The sequence below is a fragment of the Lonchura striata genome, chromosome 1 (assembly GCF_046129695.1).
Source record: "Lonchura striata isolate bLonStr1 chromosome 1, bLonStr1.mat, whole genome shotgun sequence".
Classification (NCBI taxonomy): Eukaryota; Metazoa; Chordata; class Aves; order Passeriformes; family Estrildidae; genus Lonchura; species Lonchura striata.
In genome coordinates, this window is record NC_134603.1 from 103,792,008 (window position 1) to 103,807,622 (window position 15,615).

The window sequence follows — 15,615 nt, forward strand, 5'->3', positions numbered from 1 at the left end:
AAGGCAAATGAAAAAAGGAAACTGTTCTTTAATAGTCAAATACAGATACAGTTGGTGGACTAAATAAAACATAAACTTTGGGAAGGTCTTTCTGGATAAAAGGAATCAGTTCCTTATTACTGAATTTTAATCTGATGATTAGACTTTGTTAAATTGTACTGTGTTCAGGAGCAGTCTACCAGCACCATGGCAGAGCAGGCATTCACTTCAGCATCTTTAGTTCCAGTGTTAGTATGTGAATCCCATTTTTTCAACAAAACTAATTTTAATCCATGCTTTTATATATGCTATTGCAACCTGAGTATGGATGCATTTTCCTTGAATTTTCCTTAAGATTAGGCCTGTAAAAATAATTAACATTACCTCAAAAAGAAAAAAAAAATAGGCAATTATAAGAGAAAATTGACTGAAGGAAAATCAACCAAAAAGCTGAAATTAAATGGAAACAAAACCTGTTAGTATGGATCAAATGTGCCCACACACAGACTTGCTCAAAATAATTGTATGAACTAAACCCAACTGTTATTTTGATTCAGGTTGATTTTTTTTTTCTTGATTTGATGAGTTTTTTTGGGTTTGTGGGTTTTTTTTTTTTTTTTGTTTGTGGGTCTTTTGTGTGTGTGTGTGTATATGTGTGTGCAGAGAAGCCATAGGACCTCTGGCAATTAAAATGTAATTGTTCCTGTGGTGCAAATATTTACAACCAGTCTAAGGCCCTTTCAAATTGCCAGTGCAGTGTAAAGGAGACAGAGCAATGCTGAAAGTGAAGTCAGAGATAGCAAGACCAGAGGCAGCAAGGCCTTTCATATTTTATATGGATTTTTAGGAGACAGCACTTGCCAATCGTATGAGGTAAAATAAGAAGAGTAGTTGAAGGGTTTGCAGTGAAAAAGCAGATTGCTGAAAGCAGAAGAAATATATTAAATGAAAATCCACAATAACAAATGGCAAAGGATAAAAGGTGAGGGGCTGTGTAGGAGGGACGTGCAACTGATGATCCCAGACATTTGGGGATGGAAAAATTCCATTAAAACTAAACACCTGCTGCTTAAGATTTGGGCTTCAAAATTACAAACCATGTCAGTAAAAGCATTTTGTTTTGCAGTTTAAAGGGCAACTGAAGGAAACAGTCAAAGTATTAAGAGAAGGAAAAAGAGAGTGGGGAAACATTTTATGAAACTGATCTGTGCACATTTAAGGTAGGGTATTGGTTAGGCATGGCTGGTTTCAATTTGCTTATAATTTTTATTCCCCAGCTTTTCAGTTGTCTTCTTGAGCAAAAAAAGGGAGATTAGCTCAATTTAGTTTAGTAAGGAGGTAGGCAACCATTCTTTGGATGACTTCCTAACCTTGTGCCTCATTCCTCTTCATGGGTGCGTCTGACTTAAATTTCTGGTTGTTAATTCTACTCTAGTCTTTGTGGGGGAGGAGAGATGATTTCTGACTCTTTTGCCCACTTTAGGGTAGAACACAAAACTGAAATCCTTCTGATGGAGTAAAGGCTGGCAAACTTTAGAAACCACAAGAACTTTGATATTGAACCAGCCTATACTTAAGTGACATTCACAAGCTCACACTGGCACGCCCGCAGAACCAGCAACCATACTGAAGGCTGTTTGGTTTGACATAGTTGTTTCTCTTGCCCAGACTGCTTTGATATTTGCAAGAAGATGAGTTGAATATAACATGTCAGGGATTGGCAACAAACAATGGAAAACAAGAAAAACTGTTCCCAGACCTCCACACTGAGACAGGATTGATCAAGTTGTCACTTACAAATTACAAATCAATGGAAAAACCTAGCCTAATCTGCACAGTGTGCTGTCTCTCTAACCCCATTTACAGACTCCAATTTAAGCACACTGCTTTCCTTTAAAGAATTTAATATTAACCTGATGAGTTCTAAATATGAAACTGGAAAAAAAATAAATGGCTGAAAGGAGTTATATGTCTAGAATTTTACTTTCCTCTGCTCAAGGAAGGATACTCTCTCTTCTTGTCTACTTTGAATACCAGATGTCTCTCCACAGTCAAACTGAGGCGTTCTGAAAGGGAAAGGTTTTCAAATGTCCTCAGCCTTTACTGGAAAATGGGCCCCTTTAAAGATGTCTCAAGTATGACAGTCAAAGAATCATCCCAGGTTGCACAGACCTTTTCAAAACTCAGCCAGCATTTTTAGTAGCCTATGCCTTAAAGAGTCTGGGCACCTTACCCAAAAAGAGCTAAAAATGTAATTTGCAGTTCTTCAAGTAATCCAAAACAAAGTATCAAATCCCTTCCCGTCTTCCTTTGCCAGGGAAAGTCCCTGTGCACTAGAACTTGCCTCATTTTGCTACACAGGGGACAGCAGAAGTAAATGGAGGGTGGAGTGGGAGAGCTTTTGGAAGAATGATCAGGCTGTGCACAGTGCTCAGCCCTACTTAATCATAGGTGCCTTGCTTGAAAATTGTTTTCCAAATATTTCCATGGTGTTCAAACATAGAGTTACCTGGCTCTCGTCTGTGCTGAAGAATTTCAACCAACAGAATTTCCTTGGCTGTGCTGCAACTGATGGCTTTTCCCATTGTTTTAATACTCACTCTGAAGATATTTATTTTGTATCACTAACCAGGGAAGAAAGTATTAACTGACTGTTGAATTTTCCAAATGTGGATGTTTATATGCCTATGTATTGTGGCCACAGAGGAACAACCTGAAGACATAGAATAAAGGAGCATGACAATATCCATACAGCACATGGTAGACACATGATTTGACATCTAAATAAATGTCTAATCTTTGCTTTTAAAAATTATATACTCCTTCTGAGAGTTAAGTCTTTGAACAAGCACTTCCTCAACAAGTGATTGTTGAGGAAAAAATAATCAATATAAAAGTCTTAAAAAGTGACTGGAAGCAGTTCTGCTACAGGTAGACTGAGGAAGGCTTTCATTTCTCAGTTTCTTTCTCTTGATGGACTAAGATGAATCATCCTATATAAATGAATAAGTAACCTGTACTAAGTGGGTTGTGGTGCGGTTAGAGAACTTAAGCAAAGCAATTTGGTAGACTGCTCCTGCCACAAACCAATTGCCATCCTTTCCATCTCTAGAAAGTTCACTTTCTATTTTGGCTGCCAACCATTGCTATCAAAGGGGATGTTACAGTGGGGTCTAATATTATCAGACAGGAATGCCAGAATAGGACTGTGCAACAAACACCTTTGGTTTTGGAATGAGCCTTAAAGCATGATGGCAGCCATCAAAAATAATAATTTTAACATAAATTCCCATTACAAGGTGTACTGCAAAGAGCTGGCCTGCTCTTTAGAGGCATAAAAAAGGGACATACAAAATTATTGATCTTCTCTAAAATAATCTTTGCTGTGTTCTGATGTCCAGGCTTACAGAAGGGTACAGAAATAACTAGAGAAATACTTAAAGGACAGGCCACAGAAGAATGTTCCCTAGGAGCTGGAATATCAGGCTTGTGAACTTTGTCAGGGCATTTGGGAACAAGAAATGCATTTTCAAAAGTTTCTTAGGAGAGCTTTTTGAATATTCTTTTGAATTTGTGTTAATGGAAAGCCCAAATGGTTTTAATTTTTAGTTATTTTCACCAGTTGTTTGGAGAAAGCTTAAAGCCTCCTATCCTGAAAAAGTGCCCCTTGAGTAAGCAAGACAAATTATACCCAGATTTTGGATTACTCTGTGCATGTCCTTCAGTGTGCATTGTCTTGCATCCCTGAATTATCAGCTTCATGTATCTGGGCTTCAGCTGGTTGCCTAAAGAAAAGCTCATCTGCAAAGAAGAGCTCATCTGCTCCCACTGATGATGTACAGCTGGCCAAGAGGATTACTTTTTGGGTCTCTGAAGAGCCAAAGAATCTAACTTATAGCTGGAGACAGGACACAGGAAAGGACAAATTGGTGCACTGAGGAGATGCAAACACTTGCTGGGTTGGCTGGTGTGTCTTATTCCATCATGCAGGCTCACACTAACCACAAGGCATGGGACTAGGAAATAGTTTTCACCAGGCTCAGTAGGAGAGCCTCCAGGAGCTGTTGCCTTCCTGTTCAGCTGGGGGCATGATTCACCTTCCAGATCATGCGAGTGTGTTGCAACTAGGCAATGCTCTGTCCTTACAAGAGGTTCATTTCAGGTGGCATTTTGTTTTTTCTTGTTCCATGCATGTAAACATACTTCTCTCTAATTACTCTCCATATGACACAGTAGTTAAGGCCTTTGGGCTTACAGTAAAGATGCAATGTGAAACTATATGTGGCTTGACCTTCTAAGTGTTACAGGAGATTCAGATAGGCCATTTTAACCCCAGCCCTGTTGTGTGGAAACAGTTTTGCTTATGGGCATTTAAGAAATTCATGTGTTTTGCTCAGAAAAAGCCATTGTGATCATATTATGATCTTACCTCCTGTGTAGTACAAATTCAGCTTCACTCTATAATTTCTGCATTATGTACACAACCTGTGGTTAACCAGCATCCTGTGGTGGGATTATGTATTGCATTTTGTATTGATTAGGTTATGACTTGAGACAAATTATGTTTTTAGCCTGGATTTTCAGTAGTTTAGTCTTGTGTCTGCAGGATTTTCCTTTTGCAGGGATTCTCCCAGCAAGTTGTCTTTGCCATGTAGTTCTTCAGCTCCTTCCTGCAAGAGCAATAAGAAACCCCTAGAACACCTTCCACTGTAGAATAGATACTTAAAAGAAGTTCTGCAACTAAATAGCATTTTCTTTCAAATTTATATCCTTGATAAACTCTATGTATAATCCTTATTATGACCTGAACTATCCTCATGTCCTTTAAGCCTTCTACAATATGTGCTAGATGTATCTGACAGAGCTGTTTCTGTACTTACTGGTAAGCCATTTGCAGCCAAACAGAATATATAACAATTTCATTCTTTGGTGTTTTTTTTGGTTTTTTTTTTTTTTTTTTTTTTTTTTTTTTTCCTGAGTGTCATCATGGCAGTAATTTGGGCACCTATCCTTCAGCAGTTGCCATTTTCCACAACACTGTTAAGAACTTTATTTACCTTGGGATTTCTACACTTTTGTCAAGATTGACAGATTCAGAAGTTACTGTGTGTGGCAGGGACAAGGCAGACAAACAGATGATTAGAAAGACAGCACAGACACATAAACTTGTTTCCTTAGGAAATGGAACTATAGATTATTGCCTAGGGAATTTATGGTTCTTTAAAATTGCTACCTCTGTGTATTCTTTCTGGTCATCTTCCTTCCTGTCTTTCTTTAAATCCTCTCTTGAGGTCTTTGGGGATTTCAGGAAGGAGTGGGACTATGTGAGTCTATACAAAAAGTTGGGACAAATTTTCAGCATTGCGAGATGATACACGTGGGAAGAAGTAGACACCACAATACTTCAACTTTTTTTAAAGCTTTTGGGTGCCAAGAGTCCTATCACAAAATTGTGTTACTCAGCACAATTATGTGGGATTACTCTCAAATATGCAACCAGAGTGACTGATAAATTGTTTCCTTTACTCCAGCAATCATGTAATATTAATTAGGTACAGTTAGTATTGTGTCTTTTGGAAAATGTAAAGAGTTATGTAAATGTTGAGTGGGATTTACACTGATTATATCCAAGATGTCGGTTGATAGGAAATACATTAAATGTTTTTTAATGCATTTTTCATGTGCAGCTTCAGGTGAGAAAGTACTTTTATAAATGTGCTTGACAAAAGATTTTCAGAATTGTGTAGGGGATGTTTTGAATGCCTAAGTGTTGGTTTAAAAGTGGTCTCATTTTTAACCCCCCATCATGGCTATCACAGATAATATGTATTTACCTTCTACCTGTTTTAAAATTCTTGACTTGTGCACAGTTGGACTCTCCTCATACCTCTTCCACAGAAGTGAGTATTGTCCAAAGGAGAAAAGGTGGCTTGTAGATATTGCTAGTAATGATGCTATTTACTTCCCTACTAATTTTACTGTTTAGTATTTACTGATTATATATATGTGTGTTCCTGTAGCACCTAGTGCAAGGTTTACATTTTTTATTACCATTTGCAAGTTTGTCCATCCTTTCCAGTCTCAGTTACCAATTCCTACTAATCCTGCCAAAGTTTTCCACCCTCTCAGCTGTGCTGGATGCCAAGTGAACACTTTGTGTGACTGTGCTCTAAGTGGGGGAGGAAGTGGAAGCAGCAGTAAGGAAGGAGGAGCAAGACTTTGAATATTATTTCCTTAATTACTTTTTTTTCCAATCTATTAGGAGTTGTTCTTAAAAGGTAGATCACCTAGTTTAATGTAATGCAAAAAGAAATATTTTTCCCAGCAATTAAATAGATTCTAATAACATATCCCAAGCTCCTAAACTTTCAGATCTATGGTAAGAAAAAGAAAAATATGAGAATTTTCCAGCTGAGATGGAGCAGGTTATTAATTCTGGAGATTACTTTGAAGCCTTTGTGCACTACTCATACTAGCAAGTATAATGAGCTTTTTTTTCTGTTGTGTACTTTTCTGATTTGACTTTCATCAAGGGGAAGAAGCCTGGTGTAAAATGGTAGAGCCAAACTGTGCTGTGCTGTGTGCTTGGCTACACCATCTTCTCAGTTGGGAATAATAGATTGACAGAAGTCATGGCTGAGACCAATGCGAAGAACACTCAAAATGCAGTCCCCCTGGTCTACTCCTGATATCATATCCCTGCACACATCATTTCCAACACCTATATATTCTTCATAGTAGGCATGAAGTCCCTCTCATTGACTTATTTTGTATCGCTTTCCTTTTCATTGCCTTAAAAGTCTCTGCTTCTTTCCTGCTGATCTCCTTCAGGCCAGTTTCATAACCAGTGCTCCAAACACTTGACCTGTAGCATATAAGGGATCTGCGTGCAAGTGTGTTGGCTCTGGGCCATCATTCTTAACTGTTGATGATATTTCATTGGAATTGCAAAACTGCTGTGTAGCAACACCATGTTATTGAAAGAGGCATACATGTTTGTTTTGTGTGGTGGGTTGACTCTGGCTGCACACCAGCTGCCCACCAAAGCTTCCCTAGCACTCACCTCCTCTGCTGGTCAGGGGAAGGGGTTGAGATAAGGACACAGAAAAATCAGTGTCATGAGCGAAACAAACTTAACCTGGGGAATAATTAATCTATTTCCCATCAAGTCACAGTAGGATAATGAAAAATAAAGCTGTATCTTAAGAACACCTTCTCCCTACCCTTCCCTTCTTCCTGGCCTTAACTTTATTCCTGATTCTCTACCTTCTCTCCCACAGTGGTGCAGGGGGGTGGGGAATGGGGGTTGTGAACAGTTCATCACAAATTTCTGCTGGTCCTTCCTCCTTAGTGGGAGGACTCATTCCCTTCTGCAGTGTGGGGTTCTTATCATGGGATAGAGTCCTCTACAACCTTCTCCAACATGAATCCTTCCCAGAGGCTGTAGTTCTTCATGAACTGCTCCCAGGTGGGCCCTTTCCATGGTTTGAAGCCCTTCAAACCTGCTACAGTGTGGAAGTCCAGAGTGTCACAGGTCCTGCTAGCAAACCTGCGTGGGCTCCTCTTTCCACCATTCCACAGGCCCCACTGGGAGCCTGCTCCTGTGTGGGTTTCCAATGGGGTCACAGCCTCCTTCAGTCTGCCCTGGCTTGGGGTTCTCCAGAGGCTGCAGACTGGTCCCTGCTGCACCATGAATCCCCATGGGCTGCAGGGGCAGAGCTGCCTCACCATGGTCTTCACTATGGGCTCTGGGGGAATCTCTGCTCTGATACCTGGAGCAACTTCTGCCCCTCCTTCCTCAGCAAACTTGGCATCTGCAGAGCTATTTCTCTCACACATTATCATTTCTATCTTTTGGTTACTGTTCTGCAGGTTTTTTCCTATTCTTAAATATGAAGCCCTAGAGCTGCTATCACCACTGCCCCTGACTGGCTTGGCCTTATGCAGCAGTGAGTCTGTCTTAGAGCCGGCTGGCATTGGCTTCATTGGATATAGGGGAAATTTCCTGCAGCTGCCAGGAGCTGCCCCTGTAGCCAAAACCTTGCAATGCAAACCAAATACTGTTTGTTTGCATTCCTACATCTGTATAAATTACACTGTATGCTAGGGTAGAACGAACAAGTGGTGCTATGTTTCTCATTGCTCTTTTTTTGCAATAGATGATATGTTTCAAGCAGAATGTATACATACCTATTAGCTCAATTTTCCCCTTTTTTCCCCTTATCCTACTTGAATAATAACAAATAATCATGCCTTTTCTCTTGAGCCTGGCTGTCCCCAGGCCTGATTTTGTCTACATAGTTTGAGAGTTAGATTGTTTCAAGATGCTCTAACCTGTGCTGTAGAAAATGTGTTTTCCGGTGGTTGCTGTACAATGCTGGAGAAATGCTATTTGTCAGGACAAAGCAAAGATTATTACCTTTATCCACTTTTATATACTATGCTTTGTGCATTTAGTAGAATTAAAATTCAACTTTTAATTTCTGCTGCATATAGAGTGAAAATGACTTTGTTTCTGCAGCCCCAAATCTCAGCAAAGCCCAGGCATTTCATTCTTGCAGGAAGGATCCTTCTGGATCTTTTCCAGTGGTTTTACCTCATTTTTCTCTTTTGTTTTAATGTGTTTGGTATATCTTTAAGTAATAGCTCAGTGTGATGTTTAGCAGTACCATAGTAGATAGGCCCCAAAGAAAAATAATTTTTTCTAATGAGGCTCAGTTCAAGCATTCAAGATGTCTTGGTACAATTGTCATTGTGGTTTCAACTGATAAAAATTTTGATTTTCTGTCATACTATTAATTCTTGTAGGTTATGTGGTGTGCACAACATGCATTTTAGCAATGTGTCAAAATCAAAATGATTATGATAATAATAACAAAATATTAGCTTAGAATTTAAATGTGGTGAAAGCACTCTTTGCTTTACTGTCAGAGATGATGATAGCAAAAAGAGAAACAGACTCCTTTTAATTTAATAGGACAAAGGTAAATTACAGCTACCAGTCATTCTTTCATTTTTTTTTTTTTTCAGGTGACAATAAATGCCGCCTTAACTTCATGTCTGAATGAAGCATTTCTTGCTGACAGCAAGCATGCACAGACGACCACCACCTTACACCCTCTCACCAAACACCCTGCCTCTACCCCAGCAAAAGCCTGTTTTCATCTTCAAGGCTCCTGTAACTTACCCACATGCAAATGCTTTTGACCTTAATTAAAGCAGTTCACCTCTCTCTGCCTCTAGGGATGGTTTCCTCATAAGGCAGTTGTGTTTAATTAGCATTTGCATAGCATTCTGCTGGTTGCTTTCCTGGAGCATTGTTCAGTAGGAGCGTGGGATTGCTGAAGCCTGACTGGCAAGCTTTGCACCCTCCTAATTGACACAAAAGCCAAGTAGAAGTTACACAAGGAATGAACAGAGAATCGCTAATGATGGATCATTAGCAAGTAGCTCCTTTGAATGAATGTAGATAACTTTATAACTCTATCAAAGTGAAAAGTAGCGTGATGAATTATGCATCAAACAATAAAAGCTCAAGGAAGACACTGGTTTTATAATTGCCGTGCAATTTTCCAGCTTGCTCTAGTTTGTAAGATTAATTTTCTTTGGGAAGCATGAAGCATTCTGTCTGTTGCACACAATGTCAGTTTTGGTTTTCTCTCTTTAGAGAATTTATTCTGTGTCTTTCAATATCACTGTAAAAATTTCCAGTGTTTGAGATCTATAATTTTTTTATGTTAGCAAAAATTTGCATAAGCAAATGAAAAGTCTATAGTTACTAAACCTTCGAGGGTTTGCTGATTTCTCGCTGTAAAGGGTTCCCAGATACACACACCTGAAATAAGATTGCTTTGTATCTTTTCTTTTTAGTAGAAATTGCATAATAGTTCTGTGGCTATGTTGAATTTCTAGACTAATAAATCTCTAAAGGGCATTTTTACTTTGAAATTATCATCACAAGCATTTCAGCTGGCACAGAGATCATTCCTGTGGCTTGCACTAGTGCCAGTTCTGCCCTCCTAGGGCTTCTACTCACTCCTAAGAAGAGGAATTAATACAAATATTGCCCAGTGATATTACCTTTCCCTTTAGTATGTACTGATGTCTCGCTGAAGTTTTCCTCTGAAAATTGAACTCAGCATGTTTGAAGTGAGTAGAAGCAGAGGAACAAGTTAATAGAAAACTTATCCCTGATGTGAGCTCTTTCTTAGCTTCATATTATAGTGGGTGAAAAAGGGTCTGTGAGAGATCTAATCCATGAGCAAGCCCCCGAGATCAACTGTGGGATCAACTGTTCTAGAATAAATCTCATTTCTAAAGACTGGATTGATAGAAACCTCCTCCCATGGCTTGTTTCAGCATTTTGCTACCCCTACCATTATAGAAGTTTATTTTTAGTTTCCTACAGTTTCCTTTGTTGCAATTTAAGTAAAGTATTTCTCATCATGGACATGATAAAGGATTTCTTTCCCCTTCCAGGAAGTTTCCATAGATTTTGTGGGGCGTGGTTATGGTTTATTTTAGTGGTAGTCGTGGGGTTTTTATAAATTTTTTGAAAACAGTTTTGAAGTTGTTTTTCTCTAGCCTTTCTCTTTAGGTCCATGATCCCGCTTGGTTCAGTCTGTCAAGTTTCCTGTGAAAATTTCAGTTGCTGTCTTGTGGAAGTTCTCAAGTGCTCCAGATGGCTGTGCAGTGGGGGCCCCACACCAGACACTGCTCCAGCTGCGACTTGCCAGCTCTAACTAGAGCAAAAATGTGTCCTGCAGGCATCTCTCTTGTTTGTACACCCCTGTATGATGCTTGCCTTTTTCGCAACAGCATGATGTTGTTGACTCATCTTCACTTTATGATCTAGAATAACCCCTAACTATTCCTACTTTCCTGTTTGTCCACTGCCCTGTATTTATGTAATGAAACATAATTCCTTCCCGTTTGACAGCATTGAATTTCACCCTCTTTTATCAGAACTCTTTTATCACCCTCCTTTATTTATTTCTCCAGTGTAGCCAGGTCATTGCAAAATGTACTTCACAGGAAGTTTTAGCTTTTGAAGTCCTTAGGAAGCTAAGCAGGTAAGATCTGAGTCCCATCAGCCATCCAGGTAAAAATAAACTGCTAAGTGGTTCATACTGAACAGATTCCTCTGGAGCTCACTTAAAATGTTCTGTTTTAGAAGATCCCAAGAAGCAATTCTCTGAATATGATTTCCCTTTCAGTATTGCACCTAGCTTTGGATTGATTCTTTGTTTCTTTAGTCAGTTTATGGAAAATAGCAGAGAATTTTCTTTCTGAAAGTCAGATCTTGACTTGGTGTCCTATGGGTTGAACAGTGTGTTGGTCTTGCCTGGAGTTGAGGCAATTTTTTTTACAGTGGCTGGTACGGGACTGTGTTTCAGATTTGTGCTGAATACAGGGTTGATAATACAGAGATTTTTAACAATTGTTGAGCAGGGCTTTCACAAAGCCTTTACTGCTTCTCATATTGCTACGCTGGCAAGACTGGGGGCACATGGGAGATTGAGAGGAGACAAAACCAGGACAGGTGACCCCAGCTGACCAGAGGAACATTCCAGATTGTATGACATCAAGCTCTGTATATAAAGCGGGGTAAAGAAGGATGAAGGAAGGAACTTTTGGAGTTTCGGCATTTGTCTTCCCAAGTCACTGTTACATGGCCCTGCTCCCAGGGAGGTGGCTGAACACCTGCCTCGCTATGGGAAGTAGAGAATTCTTGTTGTTTGTGTGCAAGGCTTTTGCTTTCCCTATTAGACTCTATCTCAGCCTGTGAGTTTTCTGCCTTTACATGTTCTGATCGTCCCTCTGATCCCACTGCTGGGGGGCTGAGCAAATGGCTGTGTGGGGCTTGGCTGCTGGCTGGAGTTAAGCCATGACAGAGGGTCACCTCACCTGGCTTGATGTCTGGGTGGTAAAGGTCCTCATCTAAGGCACTTGTCTACCCTTTCCTCTATGGAGAAACACAATCGCAATTCATCTGGCCAGGTTTACTCATTTACCAGTGTCTTAGAAGATACTCTAAGTGTGTACTTTCATCTTCAGTGTCTCCAAAGAGTGTCTAAGGAACTAAACTTCTACATCAAGATTATTGATATCTAAATTTAGATGGGAAGTATCTCATCTCCAGCCGTTTTCCTGGTAGAAAGACAAGAGATCACACACACTATTTGTTCTTAAGAGGTACATGCTGACTGTTACTCATCTGCTAAGTATTTTCATTGTGATTATTTTATCTAGTATTGAATGGAACTTGAAGTTAATTTATTAGGTCTGCAATTCCTCAATTGTAACTCCTTTCCTTTTTAAACTCAGAAACCATATATAGAATCCTGAAATCATCTGGGTTGGAAAAAACCTGTAAGATCATCAAGTCCAACCATTAGTCCTTCCAGAAGCATACTTGTCAGAAATGTACCAAATCAGCTTGAAAAATACTGTTTTTCTAGGCACCTTTTGTCTTACTTTGTCTTTCCTGGAGGTGGATACTTTACTGTATTAAACATCTGATTACAGTTCATGAAAACTGGCAAAAAATAATAAAATGTCATGTTTTGACCTTTGCCATCCCGATTGACCTTTGCCAGCATCTCTCCTCAAATAAGTAGTAGCTTCATGTAGTAAATTTACCAATTCATGCTGTAGGTCACTTCCCTTGCTGGTCAATATTCTATTTCTTCAGAAATAAAACAAATACTGTTCTGGTTTTTGAAATGTTTTGTATTTCTTCACATTTCAAAGTAAAGCTGTAGTTGCATAGACAAAGACATAATGAGATATAACCTTTTTTGTAAATCCTTTTAATGATGTAATAAAAACCATTGCTATTAATAGAGGAATCCTTTTGACAATAGCATCAAAGGTTTTTCAGTTTTTTATTAAAGAAGAGTTTTCAATTGGCAGTTAAGGACACTATTGCCCTTTCTTTCTTCATGAGGCAGGTAATCTTTCATTGCATGTGCTGAGTGCATACCTCACTTCTGATCCCAGCATAAATTTGTGACTCATTCTCCTTTCTGAGTCTGGTACTTAGGGTATAGCTACTTGTCTGCAGGGAGCTACACTGAAATCAGTTCACTAAAACATGAGATCTGGCTACCTGCAATAGAAGAAGACTTCTTATCATTGACAGCTTCCACATTTTCACTTTTCAAATTATTCCTGCCAGAGCAAATAAATCATTGTTGATTTTCTTGTGGCTACCGTTACCTGTATTTTTGATAAAACATGTAAAGCAAACTGGGTAATACCATGTCTGTGCATGCTGCCCGTTCTGTGTCACTGCAGGATAATGGAGCACACTGCAGAGGTACTTGAGCTGCTGGTGGCTGGAGATGGTGACACCCATTGCCTGTGCCCCACTCTGACATCAGTAAAAGTGTGTTAACATGACACTGAATTGTGTCCTAATACTCATGCTGCCTAGGGTTGTAGAAAAGTGGGGATTTCTGCATTGCATCCTGAGTGGGCTGGGCATTGCTGTTCAGGTAGCAGAGAGTTGGGAACTGGTGACATAATATGACTCGAAGCACCCTGATATATATCTCTCTGGAAAAAATGGGAAGATTTTCGTAATGTTGGGTGGCTATCCAGCAATTCTGCATTTGAGTGAACTAATTAAAACTGGATTATTGGAATATTATTGCAAACTGGAATCTTTTTTTAGTCTGTAATTTCAGACTATAACATTTCCATGGTAAGGACTGCAATTAGAACTGGTGGGAAAATGAGGTACTTTCCTTTAAGCTAACAAATCAATATAAATATGGGTAGTAACTCTGGAAAATAATTTCCCTCCTATTTGTTTTTTTTGTTTTTTTTTTTTTTTCAGGACCAGGTGTCAGATACAGTGAATTTGCTGTGTCACATCCAAAACCACCTCCACTTGTTGGACAACACACAGTGGAGATACTGAAGAGCGTGCTGGGGTATGAGGATGACGCTATAGAAGAACTGCTTTGCACTGGTGCTGTGGCTCAGCATGAGGTCAGATAAGGAACATTAGCTACATTCCTTTACACTGAGTTCACATTACTTTGTCCTCTCTTTGCTCCCTTCAGTTTCCCTAATGGGACTCAAAGAGAAGACATAATTTAATCCCTAATTTTCTTCCACGTGTGTTTGTATGATTTTAACACTGATGTATCAAATAAACAATCACATTCTGTCTGAGTGAAAGATTTTCTTGGTGGGGTTGGGAATAAATGTAATTATACAGTCCTGTGTGACTACTCATTCTCTCTACTTCACATGGAAAATTGAGTCCTTATCATAACTACAGTAATTGCCTAAACATTTGTCCCCAGAAAGACATTATGTTAGTGTAAAGAAGCAGAAGCTTTAAAATCTTTATACTGGACTCTCCACTCACAGAAAGCTGCTTTATGTCTTAATAGATAGTAATTTATTTATAAATTGGTAGCTGATCTGATTGATTTTGAATAGAATTATCCATCCTGAAAACTTTGTTCATCTCTGTTTTAGATCAAAAGTAGAGTAACCATTGCAAATTTTGCCTGTATACCATGGAATTCCAAATTGCTAATATGTCTTTATATTACATTGCGTAGTCATGACAATCTCAACATGTTAGCAGAAAGAAGCTGAAATTGGCACAGTTTTTCAGGTATCAAAAATACCTGTTCCAAGACCACTTGGAGACAAACTGTGGCTCAATAATCTTCTGTAAATTTATTCAGAAAGGTTCAGGGTACTCTTAATTAAACACTGGTTCACAGAAAACCACATACTGAATGTTGAATACCAAACTTGCCTGGTGGTTCTGTGGGTAGGTACTGATCCCTGTCTCTGACTATAGTTACCATCCAAACCACCTTCATTATGGAGAGAGGACAGGTTGAAATCTGTACCAAATGTTTTACTCAGTCCAACTTACATGATTAAAATCTGGTGAGAGTTGACAGATCTTTCTCAAATTTCACAATACCATATCCTTCAGCAGAGTCACTCTTGAGAGTAAGCCACCATGCAGTGGAAAAAGATGGAAGAATTTGAAAGAATTTGATCCATGAGAAATAATAAAGAAAATATTAAAGGGGAGCCCTTTCTTCTCTATAAACCAATCTGTCAGTTCTTCACTTACAGAAGACATCACAGGCTCCTCTATGATAGTATATAATTTACAGCTAAAGTATAACTCAGTGTATGGGAAGGGTTTACCATTTGTTGTGTGCACACTGGGAGTGAGACAAAGCCTTTCTAGTCCTAGAACTGAATAAAACTAAAATTGACACTCAGCACAATATCCATGTTTCTCTCAAAGTATCAGAAACAGACCTGGCATTACAACTAGCTTGTCATTTTGTTTCCACTCTAACAAACAAGATCCTCTGTATTACATTTGAACTTCACAACTCTGTGTTACCTTCTGGGGGAAGAAAAGAAGTTATTATATAATCAAATTGCAGTGGAACCCCACTGTGGTTGCTTATTTTTGAAGCCCAGTGTTTTGGTTCATTTGTTTGCTTGTTTTCTCTGTTTTTTGTGTTCTTCTATTTTTTTTCCTGCACTGCATTCCTGGCACCAAACACCATACTCTATCCATGTGCTAAAGACATCATGAGATCCTGGAAGAGTGACTTCTAAAATAAATATAGAAATAAG

General features: G+C 39.0%; 1 protein-coding gene across 1 annotated transcript in view; it reads left to right on the plus strand.

The window, feature by feature from the left end:
- The window catches only part of SUGCT (succinyl-CoA:glutarate-CoA transferase), a 339,298-nt gene extending 325,140 nt beyond the window's left edge, over positions 1-14,158 (plus strand). The window contains exon 14 of the mRNA XM_031503930.2: positions 13,823-14,158. Coding sequence (XP_031359790.2) covers positions 13,823-13,986 — 164 coding nt within the window. The 3' untranslated portion in view covers positions 13,987-14,158. The remainder of the gene's footprint in view (positions 1-13,822) is intronic.
- The last annotated feature ends 1,457 nt before the right edge of the window (positions 14,159-15,615 follow it).